This window comes from Prionailurus bengalensis, chromosome D3 (assembly GCF_016509475.1).
Source record: "Prionailurus bengalensis isolate Pbe53 chromosome D3, Fcat_Pben_1.1_paternal_pri, whole genome shotgun sequence".
Taxonomy (NCBI): Eukaryota; Metazoa; Chordata; class Mammalia; order Carnivora; family Felidae; genus Prionailurus; species Prionailurus bengalensis.
Genome location: NC_057356.1, coordinates 9,397,534 through 9,418,562, shown reverse-complemented (window position 1 = coordinate 9,418,562; position 21,029 = coordinate 9,397,534). Strand labels below are relative to the sequence as shown.

At 41.9% G+C, this 21,029-nt stretch overlaps 2 protein-coding genes across 3 annotated transcripts in view; one reads left to right on the top strand and one right to left on the bottom strand.

The window, feature by feature from the left end:
- Nucleotides 1–2,540, bottom strand: part of ACAD10 (acyl-CoA dehydrogenase family member 10) — a 42,875-nt gene extending 40,335 nt beyond the window's left edge. Inside the window, exon 1 of one of the 2 annotated variants that reach the window (XM_043557623.1) lies at nucleotides 2,470–2,540. In XM_043557623.1, coding sequence (XP_043413558.1) covers nucleotides 2,470–2,537 — 68 coding nt within the window. In that variant the 5' untranslated portion in view covers nucleotides 2,538–2,540. The remainder of the gene's footprint in view (nucleotides 1–2,469) is intronic. The other variant, XM_043557622.1, reaches the window with a different exon arrangement.
- LOC122470227 (BRCA1 associated protein) overlaps nucleotides 2,540–21,029 on the top strand; it is a 28,965-nt gene continuing 10,475 nt past the window's right edge. The window contains exons 1-9 of the mRNA XM_043557624.1: nucleotides 2,540–2,830; nucleotides 4,575–4,736; nucleotides 5,431–5,629; nucleotides 7,154–7,343; nucleotides 12,373–12,486; nucleotides 13,993–14,141; nucleotides 19,834–19,909; nucleotides 20,363–20,501; nucleotides 20,875–20,984. Coding sequence (XP_043413559.1) covers nucleotides 2,749–2,830; nucleotides 4,575–4,736; nucleotides 5,431–5,629; nucleotides 7,154–7,343; nucleotides 12,373–12,486; nucleotides 13,993–14,141; nucleotides 19,834–19,909; nucleotides 20,363–20,501; nucleotides 20,875–20,984 — 1,221 coding nt within the window. The 5' untranslated portion in view covers nucleotides 2,540–2,748. The remainder of the gene's footprint in view (nucleotides 2,831–4,574; nucleotides 4,737–5,430; nucleotides 5,630–7,153; nucleotides 7,344–12,372; nucleotides 12,487–13,992; nucleotides 14,142–19,833; nucleotides 19,910–20,362; nucleotides 20,502–20,874; nucleotides 20,985–21,029) is intronic.

The following is a 21,029-nucleotide window of genomic DNA, read 5'->3' as shown; positions in this document are numbered from 1 at the left end:
TGGAAGGAGTTTATTTATAGGCTACTAAAAGCGTCAAAATGTTTTGTGTCAGGGCTTAACAGAGATGAAAAGTGTCTCTGGGGCCTGAAGGGCTGACTTTCATCTTAACTGAGGATACTAATGGATGAATGGGCAATGCTCCCATGACCAGCTTGCTTATTCCTTCCAACTAGAGATGATGGTTCTGTCCTAGCCACTTCCCAACACTCTCTTCAGAGCAGCAGAACACTGATTTCTGATCCCTCCAGGCTGTGGTACCTGTCCACTGACTGTAACATCTCTCCCTGCTTCACCTGCCGGTAAACTTCCACTGAGTTTTACCTCACAGCCTCAGTTTTACCTTTACCTCCTCTGCAGGGGCTTTTCTTTTCTTTTAAAAATTTTTCTTTTTTTAAGTAGGCTCCACACTCAACCCGGAGCTTGAACTCAAGAATCTCACGTTCCACCGGCTGAGCCAGTCAGGCACCCCGGGGGCTTTTTTCTTTTCCCAGGCACTCTCTGGCACTACTTTTTTTTTTTTTTTTTTTTTTTAACTCGTATTGCTTCTTCTCCATACCTTCACCAGAGCATTTACCCCATTACACAGCAACTGTTTGCACACCTATCTGCTCCTGTAATTGTAAGCTTCTTACGGCAAGGCGTATCTTGCCGTTTCACCTTTGTACATATTTCATCCTTGTGTATATCCATCCCCTGGGGCTTAGCACAGCATCTAGACACATAGCAGGTGCTCAGCATAAATGAGCTGGAAGAATGAATAAACTGGATGAATCCGAGAATTGGGGAAGGCAGGGGACAGGTTTCACGGCCGATAGCCACAAAGAACTGTTACAAGCCCAACTTGCCCATTGCTAACTAACGATTCTAGTTCTCTGGGACTGGCATCTTTTTTCTGTAACACGGAGAGTATTTGTCTTCTCCGTGACTTTCAGAACAATGAGATTAGTATGATAATGTAGATTTGCTACTTAATTTATGCTTTTATAAACATGCACACACACTATGTGTTGTCACATGCTAAGATGGTTTAGTAAAGAGGCTTGAGTGTTGGCTTTAGAATCAGATTGCCTGGGTATGAATTCTAGCTCAGCCACTTACTAAGTGTAAGAGCCTGAGCCAGTTTCTCTTGCTGGGATTCAGGTTCCTCCTCTGTAAATGGGAATAATTATACAACGGTTTCATGCAGTTGTTGTTCCTACTGCATGAAATAAAGTATGTAAAGCACTCAAGTTAGTACCTGACACACTATTATCTACTACTGTAATAATTATAAAAAGTCCACAGATCTTGCATGTTATATGCATATACTATGTGAATACATATATGCATTTTCACAGCAATTCTTAACAGGGGTTGATTTTGGTCCTAAGGGAACATTTGGCAATGTACCCAGACATTGTGAGTTGTCACCACTTGTGGGGGGGAGAAGTGCTAGTGGGTCAAGACAAGGATGCCTTGGCAAACATCCTATAAAGTATAGGACACACACACACACACACACACACCACAAAAAATGATCAGGACTCAAAATGTTGATAGCGCAAAGATTGAGAAACCCTGACATAGAGAGTATATTGAAAGGTGACAGCGTGCAGTCACAAGCTATGTAGACATATGTCATGTGGTCATGTTATATGCATATATCGCTCACGTCCCTACATGTGTCCAGGACATGCTGTGACACACATCTTAGATGTCTTTATAGCATACGCTTGGAATAGCATTCTGTCATGTATGTGCTATGTAGGTCTGTATGTCTTAATGTCTATATGGTAAAGGCAGTCTGACGTACTGGAAAACAAAGATGAATCTAAGAAAAGTGATAAAGAGCCACAGCTCTATTCATTTAATACTCACGGCTGCGTAATATGCTAGTTTTACGCAACACCTAGCTCAAGGTCACACAACTCACTGATCAAGGTCGACTCCATAACAGGAACTATTTGTGTTTATCTTATTCACGAAAATATCCCATTACCCCACCAGTGCTTAGGCTCTCAGTAAACACTTGTGAAGTGATGCGGCGGAGAGTAGGGCCCAGATCTAGCTCCAGCACCGCGCACGTAACCAGGCCACCGCCCTAGACAGAGTCAGAAACGCTGCAATCGAGTCCCTATTCCTCAAGCGCCTTCAGAGAAACGGATTCACCCCTCTGAGCTTTAGCATACCTATCTGTAACGTGTGGCTAACACAAAACAACTCCACTAGCGCTAGACCGAGTGGTGAAACATAACAAAGGCAAGAGCTCGCCATATGGCTAACAGTTCCTCGGACAATTCGGAGAGCTCGCGGAGCCGAGGACCCCTCGCCGTCGGCTGAAGTAGGCTGAGGGCAATGCCTCTCGCGTAGGTAAACTCGGGCCTGGGCGCAAACCCACCGATCGGCCTAACGCGGCAGCCACTACCCTCAGTCTTCGGAACGTTCCTCCTTCCCAACCTCTTCGAGATCACCCCGGGAGCGCAGACTCACCTCCGCGCCGTCACGCCAGTCACGTGCCCGCTTCCCCATCCAATCGGAGCGCGCGCTGATCCGCGCATGCGTAACCCCGCGGGTCGACGACGGCAGCCGGGAGGCGGAAGTGAAGGTTGTTGTGGCTCGGCTGGTTGCGCGCGGAGCTGCTGCTACCGAGGCAGCGGCGCCGGCGCTGAGGCGGTGGCTGCGCTGCCGACTCTGGACCTCTTGGCCTCTCGGCTCGCCTCCTAGCCTCGCCTGAGCCCGCCGGGGCCCGCGCCGGCCAGCGCCTGCCCTATGAGTGTGTCACTGGTTGTCATCCGACTGGAGCTTGCGGAACACTCGCCCGTCCCCGCCGGCTTCGGCTTCAGCGCCGCGGGTGAGTCCCGCGGCCTCGCAGCCTTCTGTCTAGCCCCGGGGAAAGGCGGTGGCGAGGGTCTTTGTCTCAGGAAGAAGCTGAGAGGTGGTTGAGATTCCTCTTACTCCACCCATGCTAAATAGGCCGGATGTCGTCTCTGGGAAGCCCTTCCCGGCCCATCCCTCCTGGTGCCTTCCCACGGGCACCCTTTATACCTGGCACGTCGCCCTCTCCACCCGGGGTTAGAGTCAAGTTTTGTAAGTTACTTTCCTCTAGGCTTTGTGAAGGCAGCGACTGCATCCCAGAGATGCTGACGGTTTGTGGTTTAATTAAATCGTTCCTCTTTGGAAGAATATTTAGGCACCCTGCAGCCATAGTAATAACTAAAATGAGTACACTTCCTACGTCCCAGCACTGTACTAAGCACCTTGTATGTGTTATCTTTAATTATCTGTACAACAGTCCTGTTACGTAGATGGGTGGTATGCCCCTTTTACAGATTGGGAAACTGAAGCCCAGTGGTTGAATGACTTGCCCACAATTATCTGTAGGTGGTAAAACTGGGATTCTAACTTAGAGCTGGACTTGAGAGTCTGAGCTGTTCGTTACCAGCCACACAGTCTGCTTCGTGGCGAATGCAACTATGACTGCGTTTCTTGAACCTTAAGCAATTACCTAACAGTAACAGTTATTCAAGAAGAAATCACTGAATGCTCACCATCTGCTGGAACTTTAGTTGTTTGCAGAATCAGACATGGTCCCTGCTGTAATGGCTCCAGCAGCTCAATGGGGAGAGATGAATTAAATAATTGCAGAATTATAGTACTGCAGAATTATTATTAAGTAATTGTAGAATTACAAGTGGGAAAACAGCTGTGAAGGAAAGGAAGCGTTTGGAAAGGTATTACACGAGGATCTCTTTGGTTTGAGGAGGGGACATAGGGCAGGTAGGTATGGTGTCCTTGGAAACTAACTTGAGTGTGTGAATTTTGGATCTGCAATTTAAAAATTCAATAGGATTTAATGGGTTACAAGCACCTTTCAAAGACTACAAGCGATCTCTCTGAGTTCTGAAAGTCAGCTTAATTGATATTAGGCACATATACATCTCTAAATGGGTTATTCATTGATTCAACAAAACTTTAAAGAGCTTGCACTGTGTGCTAGGCACTGTCGTGTAAGTGCTGGGGATACAGCGGTGGGCTAAACAGGCCTGGCTCCTGCTCTGATAGAACTTGTATTAAGGATACTTCAATCGAGTCTCCCAAGCTCCTTTCCCATTTTTGTGTGTTTCATTGATTTAAGACCGTGATCACAGATTTTCATGGTATGATGCATGGCATGAGGCTAACTTAGGGTGTTTAAGAAGACTACTGCTAAAGGTTTTTGAAATTTTTGTTTATTAATGGACTTGATACCTTCATTTGGAGCTCAACACAGTTTCACTTTACTGGAGATTACTAAAAGTGTTGTCTTGGCATAATCACTCTTGAACTCTCTAAAGCTCCTGTTCTCGTTGATATGCTTTAAAGTGCATGATTTCACTATGACAACCCTGCATTTCTCAATGTATTGCACTGGGAGTTTATTGACTGTCTGCTGGGCACTAAGGAGCCCCAGAGGTGAGTGGGATGGACACCACAAAGGCATCTGAATATCTTGGGGGAGGGCAGCAGAGAGGAAAAGGAAGGGTTTTGATGGATACATTGAAAGTGGAGAAGAGCTTGTTTTATTATCGGATATTAATCATTCATGTGTTCTTTAGCCGGGGAAATGTCTGATGAGGAGATCAAAAAGAAGACACTAGCTTCAGCTGTAGCCTCTTTAGAAGGGAAGTCACCAGGGGAAAAAGCAGCAATCATACATCAGCATCTTGGTCGTCGAGAAATGACAGATATGATCATTGAGACCATGAAGTCCAACCCAGGTATGCTTTCTAAAACCCTAAACTCATGTAACATAAGCTCATGGTTGCCTGTTTTATACATGTCATTCACTGAGCCCATGATTTTGACCTCTAGCATACTTTTATCTTTAACTACCTGTGTGCCTTACTTGAGGTTGTCAAGCCAGATTTTAGCCTCTCCAAATATTTCTCCTAAATTAATACTAACAACATGGGTTGACAGCTTTATTCGGTGAGGAGAGCTACTTGCCATCTAGGTTAGTGGCAGATCACGAACGAATCTAGATAAGCATGTTGTGTCTCCCGCCCCCCGCACATGCCCTTTCAGCTCCCTCCAACCCAGAGCCTGGATGTATGCTACATCTCCAGTATGAAGATGGTCAGAACTGGTAGGTTTGGTTTTCAAAATTAATAGCCCTGAATGTCCCACTTAGGAGCACATGATGGAAGACGCCTGCTTTTATTACGGTGCTGCCAAATGTAAGAGCCATCCTTAAGTTTCTGTGGGTGTTAATGAAATTTTTATGGGATAAAGAGTGCTTTTAAGTTTAGGCGATCCCCCAAACTTGACTGTGGTGTAAATACATTTCTTACCGCCATTCATTACAGTTTCTCTGTCCAAGTTTATTTTTCTGACTCAAAATTTTAACCTAATTAGAATCCTTCCACCTATTTCCTATCAGTTTATAATCTGCTAATTTTTGATTTGTGAAAGATGAGCTGAAAGCCACAATGGAAGAAAGGAAGTCTTCAGAAGCATCTCTCACTGCACAGAGAAGTAAAGATCAAAGTATAGAATGCATAAACGCTGCTCCCGATTCTCCATCCAAACAGCTTCCAGACCAGATTTCGTTCTTTAGTGGAAACCCATCAGTTGAAATAGTTCATGGTATTATGCATCTATACAAGACAAAGTAAGAAAAAACCTTTTCCTTTTGAGTTGGTCTGTTTTTTGTCTTAGGGCAGTGGAAAATGTCTTGCCCTGAAGGGAAGTGGATATTTTAAGATTCAAAAGCATAGTACTCTCATATATTGTGTATTAGAGAATTCTTAGATGTTTTATATTTGGTTAATCTTATAGATTGGGTCATAGTTTCTTCTCATAGAAGAAATATGTAGGTACGCTTGAGAAAATACTTAAGAAAATATTCCCTGAGACAGTAGGCATGCAAGATGATTGGAAAATTGAAAGAAAGAAAGATAAAAAGAGGAAGAAAAATTATAAATGATTCATAACATCATTGTGCCCTCCTGCCCCACCAAATCTTTACTAAAGAAGTTGATAAGTCAGTTAATGGATTACAATGTCATCATCTCTTTTTAACCTTTTTTGTGGTCCAAACAAAACTTATAACAAGCCAAAGGAAAGGAAGCATTTGGCTAGATAATCAATAATCTGGGTTATCAGCCCCTTGGATAATTGGTAGCTGATCTCTTTAAAGCCTGTCCTTGTCCTAACATGTTTGCTAGGTCCCCACTGGGAGACAGTGGACACTCGGGTCACCATTTTGGAGCACAGCTGTTGAAGTGAATTTGCAGCATTTCAGAAGCAAATTGCATTGCAGGAGGTTTTTTTCTCTTCCTCTCTTCCAGCTATTCCTACCGAACAACACTTTCTGTAATCTTCAGAGTCACGTCTTCCTAGTTCTGAATTCTTTCTTTTTTTTTTTTTTTTTTTTTTTTCAACGTTTATTTATTTTTGGGACAGAGAGAGACAGAGCATGAACGGGGGAGGGGCAGAGAGAGAGAGGGAGACACAGAATCGGAAACAGGCTCCAGGCTCTGAGCCATCAGCCCAGAGCCTGACGCGGGGCTCGAACTCACGGACCGCGAGATCGTGACCTGGCTGAAGTCGGACGCTTAACCGACTGCGCCACCCAGGCGCCCCTGAATTCTTTCTTATATTTAGAACTCTCTTCTCTTCTAAACCCCTTGAGAGAAGTCCATAGTTGGAGTTGCCCATTAGCTTGTAGATTGAAACTTACTCTGGCCACCTCTCTTCCTTCGTGGGGGCAGTTCTCTTTAACTTCCAGAATAGTGATTTTAAAATTTAAAAATGAAGAAGAAAAGAAAAACAGAGTTGTGCTTCTAAGTTACCTAATGAGAGATTATTGTAGAAAAGCTAATGAGAATAAAACACAAACTGCAGATTTATAAGCGTAACAAGCTTTTAACTGAAGACTAAAAATTTCAGTGGTGGATGTAATATAGGCCATTTCAAAGCTTACCGTAAGCTCTGTTGCAGGTATGTTGAAGGGATTCTGCTTTTACCCAGGTCGTGTGTTTTCAGGTATTATAACACTCTGTTTAAATTGGTCTGTGAACTAATACAAGGTTTATTTTTTTCTATTTTCTTGGACATAAAAGTTGTCTAATTAGTGTTGTCTGAACTAACCATACCTCATCTATTCAAGACAGTCTAATTATTGTCTTATTAGTAAGATGACCTCCTTAAAAGAAGATGTGAGGCGCAGTGCCATGCTGTGTATTCTCACAGTCCCTGCTACAATGACCAGTCATGACCTTATGAAGTTTGTCGCCCCATTTAATGAAGTAATTGAACAAATGAAAATCATCAGAGACTCTACTCCAAATCAATATATGGTGCTGATAAAGTTTAGTGCACAGGTAAAAGTTAAGATATTAAAAATCTCTTTGCCACAGAAACTGTGTTTTTGAAACTGTGTGATACTAGCCGTGTGTGATTTACAGCATTTTGCACTTAAGACTCTTGATATATACCTATCTTTGAGGGTATTGTTGTCATTCTAGAAATCCTTCTAAATTCATTAGCAGACACACAATGCTAATTCATACCCATAATTTTTTATAGAGCGGATTGGGTATGAAATCTAGGGTTGTATTTTATTTATCCAGTAGTAACTATTCCAGTAGAGCAGTAGATCCCAAACTTTCTGAAACTGATACCATATTCTTATTTGCCACTATGACACTGTGCCCCTACTTTTCTCATTCCCCTTTTAAAAATTATTATTTGGCACATTTTAGAAAATAAAATCCATTTTATATTTATGTTGGTGACAGATTTGGGGATGTTCCTTGAAGTATCAAAGATGCTTTAGAGTTCTGCTTGAAAATCCCTGCCACAGAGAGAAGCAGTGAAAGGATGGTGATATTTTCTAGTTTGAAAAGTACTTGTACATTATTACTTTTTGTATATTATACTTTTTGATATAAGAAGGTTTTGCCATTCACTTCATTTCATTTGTTGCATTCAGCAACATTTTCCGGGGGCCTCAGTTATAAAGGTGTTGGGAAAATATTCTCTTGGTTTTATATGTTCATTGTGAAGCGTATGCATTCATATTTGTATGACTATGAAAATAAGATAAGCTTTAGGTATTATCCAAGTTATTTAAGTGCCATCCTATCCATAGGTTTTAATTTGTTGTTGTTGTTTTTAATGGCTGTTACATTTGTCCATTCATTAGGTTTAGAAATGCAGCTCTGTCAAAAGTTACTTCTTTCTCACCTCATTAGGAAACAGCCTTCTTGAATTTGCCCCAGATCAACAGTTCTGGCTTACAGATTGACAAAGAGTGGGTGTGCCTTTTGATCATTTGCCATTGCCTCTGACCAGTTACCAAGATCTGTGGGTGAAAGGGAGCCGTGACACGAGGCCCGCTTGTCCTCTCCTTCCTCATTGCAGAAATCCAGAGTTGACGGCAGTAGCAGTCATTCGTTGGCCATGGGGAGGAAATTAAGAGAAGTGAGGGCTGGATTATGTTTGGGCCTGTTCTGTGGGCCACAGAAAGAGAACCCTTAGTGTAGCACTCTGTGTACGAGAGGGTACGTGATTGTTACCTTTAACCTTTACAGAATACCCCACCATTGACGTGAGACATTTAAAATAATGAACCTTCCTGCATGCAGACTTAGACTTCACAAGGTGACAGTGAAAATGGAAAAGCACTTAAACAGCTGTGTTCACTGACTGTCGGGAGACCTTCCATGGTCACTGAGGAGCTTTGCAAACAGTGGGCAAGTGGTACCTTTTAAATCTGGTAGCACATGTAATACGAAGGATAATGATGATAATGTGCAGTCTTACTGACTGCTTAATTCTACACCATTCGTTGCACCAAGTGCTTAACGTGTATTATCTCCTGTAGTCCTCACTACAGCCCTGTGAAGTAGATAAGTACTGTTATTATCCTTGTTTGACAAACGAAACTGACTGCAGAGAGAAGTTAGTAGATTGCCCCCAGTGACTGAACTGAGATTTGAGGCCTCACTTTAATCCTAGGGCATATGCTTCTTCCAGTAGGACTGGATGAAAGTGTGGGGAAAGGGAGATAGTCACTGTTGGTAAGAAATTGTAATGGCAATATTTTAGTTATAGCTCCTACTTAACAATTGAGGGAGATCGGCAAGTAACACAGGAAAAGTCACCGATTGGGGAAGAACGTTTAAGAGCTTTATTAGACCTCTTAAATAGTCTGAAGTCTGATAAACCCACAAACTATAGCAAGGGCCACCCCTTTGTGGTGTGCAGGTAATGCTGTGGAAAGTTTCCACTACTGTTAATGGATTCCTTTGTACTTCTGCAGTCTCTCCACCTGTCTTTTAACCAGATTTGGTGGCCCAAGTTCACGGATATTAGTTCTGAGACGAATGAAACAGTGTGCTGGCCCTTCCCCATGGAGATAGTACCCTTGATCTGAGAATCATGAGTTGTACTGTTTATTGCTGATGTTGGATCTTAGGGTCTGAGGCTCATCCTATCAGGGATTTTCTGAGTTCTAAAAACACTTTCCTGGTATAAGACTTGAAGTTGTTAAATTAATACTGGGCCCTAGTGAAAAAACAGTCAAAAGGTAAAAAACTATTAAGCACTTACTAGATGCCAGGCCATATAAGTGTTTTTCACCTATTAGCTCCTTGTCCTCTCAACAATGCTATGAGCTAGGTGTTGTTAGTTTCATCTTTTATAATTGAGGAAACACACATGGATAAGTCACTTGCCCAAAGCCAATTAAGTGTCAGGAGTTAGATTTCAAACACAGACAGCCAGACTCTGTAGCCTGGGAAGCTAACTGTATTCTTACTCCTTTCTTTTTCTCACCAGAGAATTTTTTGGGTTTTTTTCACCAGAGAATTTTTAAAAAGAGTAATCCTCTGTATCTCCTATAAGCTCTTGAACTTCTTTTGGCCTCAGCTTTATGCTGTAGTTCTAGAGTGATAACGTTTACGTGGTTGTACCGTGACCGTCAGAAAACTTAGTCTTCGGGTAAGGAATTTGTAATTCATCAGAACACAGGAAGGCTGGAGGGGGTCAAGTTTTGTAGTGCCTGAGGACCGAAAAGGAGAGAGAAGCTCTCTGTAGAGTGTGTTGGCTCACTTTCATTTGCATGCTTGGGACAGCCTAGGAGACCCATCTTTTGAGAAGCAAAAATATATTTTCCACACTATAGTTTTGATCACTGTGACAGTAAAGGAACCTTGATCATAATGGGTTTTTCTTTTTCAAAGTTTATCCTGGGAAGAGAACAATTAGAACAAAAGACTCAAAAAAAAAAAAAAAATCAACAAACCCAAACTGGGCTTCTTAAAAATGTTGGGCTCTATACAATGCAAGCATTTTAAATAAAAGAGCTGTTTCTTCTGTGTTTTTTGCAGTTAGTTTCAGGCTTTTGTTTTGTATATTTCAGCGGTGGGCTGAAGTAGGAACCACGTGTATTTTGTTCTTTACTCTGGTCCTAGCACATAGCACCGGGCCTGGCACATGCTGGGTGCTTAGTGAATATTCAAACGAGCGAAGCTACATTTCCAATACCGAGATTTTAAAGAAAGAGATCTATGTGTTCAAAACATATATTTCCTTGTCATGGATACACAACTCCCTCAAGAAAAGAATCGCTTGTCTGGTGTTAAGTAGATTTTGTCACATGCTCACAAACTGACCCTTCCTCTGAGAAAGCTCGGTCACGTAGCAACCATTCACAGAGCTGGAGGTCTGAGGAGGAGTCTGCCTTTCCTCAGCTGGCACACGTGTAGCCAGCTCTTGGTGGTGCTTGAGGCCCTGGAAAGCTGACCTGCGGCCCTCACTTTCAGTGGTCACTTCCCTCAGTACACAAATCCAATTGCTCACTGTGCTGCTTCCTCATCCAAAGCATTTAAAGAAAAAGACGTTGCTCTTGAAGAACGGGGGAAGAAGCCATTTTAGGTTGCCTCTCAGTAGTTAAGAGATTTATTGTCCAAGAACCGGCTCTTAACATTTTGAAGTTAGGGGCACCCGGTGGCTCAGTCGGTTAAGCATCTGACTTGGGCTCAGGTCATGATCTCACGGGTTGTGAGTTCAGGCCCCACATTTGACTCTGTGCTGACAGCTCAGAGCCTTTAAAAAAAAATTTTTTTTTTGAAGTTAAAATGCACTGTACCCAATACAGTTGTTTCCTGAAAAGGAAGCTCCCACTCCCGCCCTCCAAAAAAAAAAAATCAAAATCTGTGTTCAGAATTGATTATCCTTCCTCAGCTGCTTAGTTCATTTGGTCATATTAAGAAAACATAAATAATCAAGAATCCACACTTGAGTTACATCATTGGAGTGAAATTAAAAGGTGCCAAGAAGCTTGCAATCTTTTGCTATAAGGTTCAGAATCCTATGAAGGTAGACAGGCAAGACTCTTGCCTGGTACAGACTTGAATCTCATCCTAGAGGCTGACAAAGTGGCATTTCCTTTTGTAGGACAACTCCCCCGCCCTGCGCACTTGTCTACATTGGTAGGGCCAAAGCACACAACTTCCTGTGTTGGGTTAATGCCTGTGTGGGAGTAAGATCTAGACAAACCTCGGCCTTTCAGATGCCTCTAAAAATTGCTGAGTTTAAAAACTGAAATTATGTCTTTGTTATTTTCTGTTAAGGCTACACTAGAAGGTTTGGTTTACTTGTGTTCATATTCACAAATGCACAGGTGCCTTTGCAGCCTTACCTACAGGAGACCGTTTCCCCTGAGTCTATCTTCCGCCTCGAGGAATAAGACCATTTGTATTTTAAAGACTGGTTCATCTTAAACCTCTTGATCTTGGTCAAAGGTTTTGCTTTCAATATTATACACTAGGTTGTTTAAAACCTCCCAATGGGATCCTTATCTATGATGTATTATTGGCTTATTGAAGAGAAGGAGTTGGCTTTTTCCTCCATACCAGTACCTGTGGTCCTTTACTCTCCCTAACATAGATGCTGACGTTTTTTAAAAAGAACTCTTTGCTAACAATCATCAGTTATGATTGAGTTCTAAGTTTTGCAAAAATAAGTGTTTGCTTTTAGCTGCTGAGAAAGTCCTGACTTGAGGAAAAAAATACTGATATCAAGGGAAATGATGACTGTTGTTGGTTGAATATTAAAGTCATACTGGCTGTCAGCTTTTGCACTTCAGCAGCTTCTGCTGGTTTCAGTGAGATTGTGATGTATCAGGAAACATTGTAGAGACGCGGGATATTGACCTACACAGTTTGACTCACCTATGAACCTGCTTTCTGCTTCCGTAGATGGTACTTTTGACAGTTGCTTTCTCTCCTAAGTATAAATTTTAAACGCTGATGAAGAGAATAATTGAAGCTATGCATCTTGAATAAAAGCATGTTTTCAGGATATCTCTCTTAATTTTTTCCTTTTCTCCATTGGTATACCTAGGCCGACGCAGATAGTTTTTATATGGCGTGCAACGGCCGCCAGTTCAACTCGATAGAAGATGATGTTTGCCAGTTGGTGTATGTGGAAAGGGCTGAAGTACTAAAATCTGAAGATGTAAGTGTGCATCATTCTTGTATTTTACGTATATGTTGTATACAAGTGTGTGTGTATATACATATATATATATATATATATATATACACGAATGTATATAACACGTATATATGTATAGATATATAGATACGGATATAGGTATAGATATATATGGGGAAAGAGAGGAATGAGGAGTGATTGCAATGAGTACAAGGTTTCTTTTTAGGGTGATAGGAATGGTCTAAAGTGTTTTTCTTCAAATATCAACCCTTAATCCCTGTCCTGATCCTTAACTCTGTTTAGGTAACAATTTGTAATTGCTCTGGTTTGCTATCGTCCGTGGGACCTCTTCCTACAAAATGTGCTCAGCTCACTTAAATCATCTTCTAAAGAAAGTAGTAGATTCAACTCTGTTATATTTTTAAGATTTTCTTTCTCTTAAAGGAGACCTAAAGGCCTTTTACCTTGAAATCAGCTTGATAGAAAGAAATTCAGGTTTGATTGTTCTATCATTAGGTTAGGTAAAATAAAAATTGACAGGTGATAAAGTCAGGCTTCCTTTGTGCCGGGGGCTATGTAAGGCTTCAGTTTAGGAGATTGTTTTCTCTAAATGAATATGGCTTCTTGAGAGATTTCCTATAGAAAGCTACTCTTCAGGGACCATAGATTAACGTGATTTTTCTCAGCATGTCCTTACATGTATGTCTCATCTTTGCTTCAAGAATTCCTGCTCACTTTACAGCTGGCAGGGCTCAAGGGAGACATCGCGGGGGTGGGGGTGGGGTGCCTTTCTTGACCACAGACCGTTATGCCCCCGATTTCACACCCTATTATAGATTCCTGTACTTTTCTTACATAGCAATTATGACCACTGGTAATTATACTTTTTCATAAATTTGACTTTTGCTTCTCTCTACCAGATTTTAAGCTCTATGAGGACAAGGCCTGACCTTGTGCTTTGGGATCTGGCGAATCTGCTTTGCTCACCATTGTTCCAAACCTAGAACAGTGTCTGGCCTACATAGCAAGGACTCAATAAGCGTGTGTCAAATGAATAAATAAACCAGTGTTGTTGATGCTATTATCACGTAGTAGGAAGTGCTACGTTTTCATTTACTCTGTGGAAAAATCAGTCAGTCCCATTTCTACTTGGCTGCTTTTATTCACTTACGTTGTTAGAGTTCCGTACCCTTAGAAGTAGAGCTTGGAGTCTGGTAACATTTGAGATTCTCTGTTAAGCTTTTGGCAGCTAGTCTCTCTTTCCAGAGTATCAGCTCCATGAGGGCAGGGGTCTTTGTGTGCTTGTTCTCCACCATGTCCACAGTGCTATGAGTATAAAGGGTGCTCAGTCAATATTTGTTGACTGAATGAATGAAAATCTTACCGATTTAAACTACTTGCACAGAGAAGAAATGTTGAAAACATCCTACCAGGAGTCAGAAAGCAACAGGTAAACTAGTTAGTCAAAAACAGATCTCTTAGGACTGTGGAGGAAGAGTCGGGCTTATGTGAGGTATTTCCCTGTAGGGTGCCAGCCTCCCCGTGATGGACCTGACGGAGCTCCCCAAGTGCACGGTGTGTCTGGAGCGCATGGACGAGTCTGTGAATGGCATCCTCACCACGTTATGTAACCACAGCTTCCACAGCCAGTGCCTGCAGCGTTGGGACGACACCACGTGAGTGTAGAGCTAATTTCTCACCCTGCCAAAGCCTCTTACCACCCTTTCCCAGAATTAAAAACAGCCACCACCAAAAATGAGCCATTCTAAGTGCTTGACTTTATACACCTGGGCACTACAAAGGTGAAGGGGTCACACGGAAGGGCCTTCCATTTTTCTTCACTTTCCTCTGTTCACATGGGAATCAGCATCCTTAGACCACGTCCTTCTTAGTATGCTGATTCAAAATCCTTGTGGAGTTTCCAAAAGCAGCATGAATTGTTTGCTTCCAAAAGCCAGAGAATGGGGGTGGGGGGTGGGGTGGGGTAGGAAAGCTTAGCTTTGAGGCTCTTATACACAAATGAAATCTAAGTCTGAAGTCTCATTTATCACTTGCACTTGATGTTTACCATTTACTCTGGCTTTCTTACCAATTGGGCTATAGTAGTAGTCTCACATTTTCAATTTAGCGTGTTGTTGAGGGCTCAGTGGCCAGTGGTAATAGCAGTCACTAAGTATGAAGCACACACATGCCACACCTTCCTGTTTCCCAGTGCAATAGAGGCCTTGTTTGTAGGGTGGCATAGCACAGGCAAAGAACTAAGGGGTAAGTTGTACCACGTTTTTTTTGTTGCTTTGTTTTGTTCTGTTTCGTTTTATTATAAATCAAGGGTTGTTCCTCCCTTTGTAAACTGTGCTATGGACTTAGCTAGACGAGTAAATCAGACGTGGCCTGGGTTTCCCAGTAGAGAGAGGAAGGAAGGCACAGAATCCAATAATGGTACAAATGAATGTGCAGTCACAGCTGTAACAGGTGTTACAAAGGAGCAGTGTGCAGCGTTGTGACTAGGGAAGTAGAGCCCTGATAACAGCCAGGGCTGCCTGAGAAGTGCAGTCTCCAGGAGGATGAGGAGACGTTAACCAAGGAAAGAGGGGGACCTGAGAGAAGGCATTGTGAGGGCGGGGATGCGCATGGGAAGGGCAAGATCACATGGCAAAGCCCAGAAGTTAGGAAGGTGAACATGTAGAGGAATCTGTTCTCCACCCCCAAGTGACCAGAAGAATTCCAGCTTTCACAGAGCAGGGACCTTGTCTGGCTTGTTCACTGCTGTGCCCTTACCTAGCAGGAGACCTGGCGCATTGTAAGGAGCTCAGAAAATACCCTTGAGCAAATAAACCCTGGGTTTTCCCTCGAAAAAAGCCCCACTGAGATGGACGCACTCCATAAAGTATTTATCTGTATCTTGTGTCCTTGTGTCTGTCTGCTACACCGTTTAAGTTCTGGACGCTTCTTTGTTCCCTACCACTACAGTTCAACTCTCAGTGCAGGTTAACTGCCCCAGGAGCGTAGCATTTTAAAGTTAGAAGTTGGCTCAGGGACCATATTGTCCAGCCTCCTCATTTTACAGAGGAGGTAACTGAGACCCAGACATGAAACATAGCATGTTGAGAGCATCCTGCAGAGAAGGCCAGAACTGGGACTGGAATTCAGCCGTCTGTATAGACAAGCCTCACGGCTATCCTCAAAAACACATAGTTCTTCCAGCAAGTAAGTTTCCGCCCTCAGTATAATATGCACCGAATAGTGCTAGGGGTGGATGGGAGAGAATCAAACGTAGATCTTCCGCAGGGAGTTTCAGCCAGCTAAGGGAGTTTACACCTGTGCATAAGTGCAATCCAATTCAAGGTAGAAACTGGAGAGAGTAGAGTTGGTTTCCCCACTGAGGGTGGCCAAGAAGGGCTGCGTGGAGAAGGCAGCATTCGTACCAAGTCTTGGAGGGTAGTTTTTTGACACACGCAGATGTCAGAGAAGGATATTCTGGGAAGGTTTCCCCAAATATCTCCTCAGGAAGATAAGATGACAACTCAAAAGTTATTTTTGAAGGGGAAGGAAGGGTTTAATAAACTGTTAATCATCTTTTAATCAATGAGATGGTATGTCATAGAATACTACATATATAATACCAGTAAGGTGATTTTTGTAATTTTTTTCCCTTTTCTCTTTTTAATTCTCAGGGATCATCCTTAACATTCCAGAAAGCTCATTCTGGCATAATGTAGGAAATAAGATTGCAGAATTAATTTATTGTTTAATTAAAAAAAATTTATCTATTTGAGAGAGAGAGAATGGGAATGAGCAGGGGTGGGGGGGGCAGAGAGAGGGAGACTGAGAATCCCAAGCAGGCTCTGCACTGCCAGCACAGAACCCAATGCTTGACCTCAACAAACTGCGAGATCATGCCCTGAGTCAAAACCAAGAGTCAGACGCTTAACCGACTGAGCCACCCAGGCACCCCTGTTTGTTTGTTTTAAGGACTCTTTTTCTCAGTAAATACACTATGCTTTTTTTTTTTTTTTTTTTTTTTTTTAAAAGAGAGAGCATAAGCAAGGAGAGAAGGAGAGGGAAGGAGAGAGAGAGAGAATCCTAAGCAAGCTCCACACTCCACACAGCCCGACACGGGGCTCAATCCCATGACCCTGGGATCATGATCTGAGCCAAGATCAAGAGTCAAATGCTTAACTGACTGAGCCATCCAAGCACCGTATTGTTTTTTAATCCATCCACTACCACAGCTGCCACACAGATCGAAGGAGTGACAGAGCTAGTTTGTACCTTTGACAAAACTGCTTGCTGCTTGGGGCGCCTGTGTGGCTCAGTTGGTTAAGCATCTGTCTTCGGCTCAGGTTATGATCTCACGGTTTGTGAGTTCAAGCAAGCACTGCTTCAAGTGAGCCCTGCTTCTCTCTCTGCCTCTCACTCACTTGTGTCTTCACTGTCTCTCTCTCAAAATAATAATAATAATAAATAATAAAATGATCAGTGTTGTGATTTTTTTAAAAAAAATGGCTGTGTGCTGCTCACTACAGCTGTCATTCTTGTTTCTGCAAATTTGTCTTCCAGCTTCTTTTAAAAGTTTTTATTTAAATTCCAGTGAGTTCTAGTCCCTGGGCACCTGGGTGGCTCAGTCAGTTGAGCATCTGACTCTAGGGTTTTGGCTCAGGGTATGATCTCGCTGATCCTGAGTTCAGGCCCCCTGACAGGCTCTGTGCTGACAGCTCAGCCTGGAGCCTGTTTCGGATTCTGTGTCTCCTTCACTCTCTCTGCCCCTCCCCGCACTGTGTGCATGCTCTCTCTCATAAATAACATTAAAAAAAAATTTAAATTCCAGTGATTTCTCTCTCCCTCTCTCTTTCTCTCAAAAATAAATAAACATTAAAATTTTTTAAAGAAAAAAGGGTGCCTGGGTGGCTCAGTTGGTTAAGTGTCCAACTTCAGCTCAGGTCATGATCTCACAGTTCATGAATTTGAGCCTTGCGTTATTAGGCTCTTTGCTGTCGGCACAGAGCCCACTTTGGATCCTCTGTCTCCCTCTCTCTCTGCCTCTCTATGTCTCTTGAAAATAAATAAACATTAAAAAACAATTTTAATTCCAGAGAGTTAACATACAGTGTAATGTTGGTTTCAAGTGTGCAATATGATTCAGCATTCCCATGCAACACCTGATGCTCATCACACGTGTACTCCTTAACCACCATCACCGTCCCCTCTGTTAACCATCAGGTTGTTCTCTATAGTTAGGTGTCTGTTTCTTGGTTTGTCTCTCTCTCTCTTCTCTTTTCCCCTTTGCTCATTTGTTTTGTTTCTTAAATTCCGCATATGAGTGAAATCATACGGTATTTATCTTTTCTGACTGACTTCACTTAGCATAATACTCTCTAGCTCCATCCAGGTCATTGCAAATGACAAGGTTTCATTCTCTTTTATGGCCGAGTTGTATTCCATTGTGTATATATACCACATCTTCTTTCTCCATTCATCTATTGGTGGACACTTGGGCTGCTTCCATAATGTGGCCATTATTGATAATACTGCTCTAAACGTCAGGGTGTGTGTCTGGCTTCTCTCTTGATACTAAACAGAGATAGACTAGATCATTTAGCTTTCTCTTAGGAAATGCAGATAGAAACTCCTCATTTGTGATAGGAACTTCATGTTCTTCCTGCTTATTTCCTTTTCTTGGTTTCATTGACTCAGTTGGGTAACAAATTGGATGTGAGGTGTATCTTAAGCATTCTTTCTTCTTGGTGCCGATTCACGGTTAGCTTCAACTATAACCCACTTTCTATCATTTTTGCCTGCCTGATGAAAATATTCATGACTGGTACTTAGTGTTACTTTCTCTTGAGAATAAGAGAAAAGCATTAATGGATTTTTAAAAGCCTTTTCCCCCCAGCTTTATCAAACTATAACTGATCACCAAAAATTGTATGTATTTAGGGGCACCTGGCTGGCTCAGTCACTATAGCATGTGACTGTTGATCTCAGGGTCTTGAGTTCAAGCCCCACATTGGGGGTAGAGATTACTTAAAAAATAATAAATAACATCTTTTTAAAAAGTAACCTCTATCCCCAATGTGGAGCTCGAACTCATGACCTTGATATGAAGAGACGCATGCTCCACTGATTAAGCAGCCAGGTACCCCAAGTTTACTTGAAAAAAAAATTGTATATATTTAAAATGTACATGGGGCACCTGGGCTGCTCAGTCAGTTGAGCATCCAACTTCAGCTCAGGTCATGATCTCACAATCTGTGGGTTCAAGCCCCGTGTTGGGCTCTGTGCTGACAGCTCAGAGCCTGGAGCCTGCTTGGATTCTGTGTCTCCCTCTCTCTGCTCCTCCCTTGCTTACACTCTGTCTCTCTCTCTCTCTCTCTCTCTCTCTCTCTCTCTCTGTCTCAAAAATAAATAAACATTTAAAAAAATGTTTAATGTACAACCTGATGACTCAACATACATATACATTATGAAATAGTCACAAACAAGCCAATCAGCATGTATCTATCAACCTCTTTACCAGTTTCCTTTTTTCCTTTGTGTGTGTGGTGAGAACACCCAAAGTCTGTCTTCTTAGAAAATTTCAAAAACAATACAATATTGTCAACTATACTCACATTGATGCGAACCGGTTTTCCAGAATTGATTCATCTTGTATGATTGGATCCTGTACCCTTTGACCAACATCTCCCTACTGCGCCCTCCCCGCAGCCCGTGGTGTCCATCTACCTTTCTCCTCTCTGTTCCTGTGGGTTTAGCTTCAGTGGCATTTTTATTGGCTTTTTGTAAATTGAAACTTGAGTACTTAGCACTGGTATCCTCTTCCACATGTTAATTGTATGGTAAAATATCATGTGCATTTCAGGAAATATATCAACTTTTTTGATGGGGGTGAAATTTATTACAGATTTTAGTTCTAACTCTTAGGAGCAATCTAGAGAGGACAGGGTACATTTTGAGTGATTTAGATCTTTGGGAGATGGAGGTAAGGTAGATTGTTTGAAGTAAAAAAATACTTTATGGATAACCAGACATAAAATTCATAGCTTATCTTAACATCCCTAATTCTAACCTGCACATATTTAGTTCTTTGGTTAAGCTTTAGATAGAAGAGTGAAAAAAGGTACGAAGCAGATCAAGATTCCTCCCTTTTTTTCTCCTTTATCAAGATTTTGGGAGTTCTGTTTTGTTTTTTGTTTGTTTATTTTTTTCATTTTGTTTGCAAATATCTTTGAGTGATATCCTTAGTTATGATGAATTGTAACAGACAGTACGTGAGAGACAGAAGATTTAAAATACGGTTTTTGACTTTTGGTTCTGTAACAACTCTCTTTTGTATTTGATCTGTGCTGTTACTTTCGGTGTCCTGCACAGGTGTCCTGTGTGCCGATACTGCCAGACTCCAGAGCCAGTAGAAGAGAATAAGTGTTTTGAGTGTGGCGTTCAGGAAGTAAGTAATGGCTGGTGGGAAAGAATAATGAACACAGCTTTAATGCTCTGGGGATTTCTTTTGTCCTGTGTGCCTTAAATTCTTTTAAATTCTTTTTCAGACTGGTGCTTTTGTTTTCTTTTGTCTAAGGTCATGCAAGAAATACGAATACGTTATTTTACACTCTGAAGCAAAAATCTCTGTGCTTTTATTTTTTGTTTTTTGAAAAAGACTAGGCTTTTACTGATAAATTATGAATATTTGTCTTGCCATTTCCCTAGAGTTCCTTAAAAAACCAGAGGGAGAAAATGACCCATAAAAGCACCCTTGCTTTTTGCATTTCAAACACATATTTATTCAAAACTCCTGTAGAAACAATTCACCTTCATTCTGTGTCAGGGCCTTTCCCACTCTGAGTGAGCCAGGTCATGTGTTTTTGTACAACTAATTAAGATGTTGTCTTCTCCTTGGCAGAACCTTTGGATTTGTTTAATATGTGGCCACATAGGATGTGGACGATATGTAAGTCGACATGCTTATAAGCACTTTGAGGAAACCCAGCACACGTATGCCATGCAGCTTACCAACCATCGAGTCTGGGACTATGCTGGAGGTGAAGGCCATTCTTGTTTTCTAATTTGGATTCATTCTGCATGAACGTGTCTCCCTTAGAACCTCTCCTCTTCCTCTTCTCTCACAGCTTGAAATCTTCCCGACTGCTGTGGCAAACTTGAATTCTCAGGGTGCCCCATAGCACACTATTTCCTGCAAATGGCCTGAATTACACATTATAAAGAGAGTTGATACTTCTATACTTGCCCTCTGACTCTTAAATTCAAGTGAGTTAGCCCACTTGTACAGAAGTATCGCAAGGCATTTAATTTAGACCTGTAAAAACAAAAATTCTGGCCAAGTTGAAAGTATATGCAGATCCTTTTCATTCTAAAGAAACAAGCCTTGATTGACTGATTCATTCTTTTCTTTAGATAATTATGTCCATCGATTGGTTGCAAGTAAAACAGATGGAAAAATAGTACAATATGAATGTGAGGGTGATACTTGCCAGGAAGAGAAAATAGATGCCTTACAGTTAGAGGTAAGATACTTTGTTAGTAATTACTAAGTACCTTTTTGTACTGCT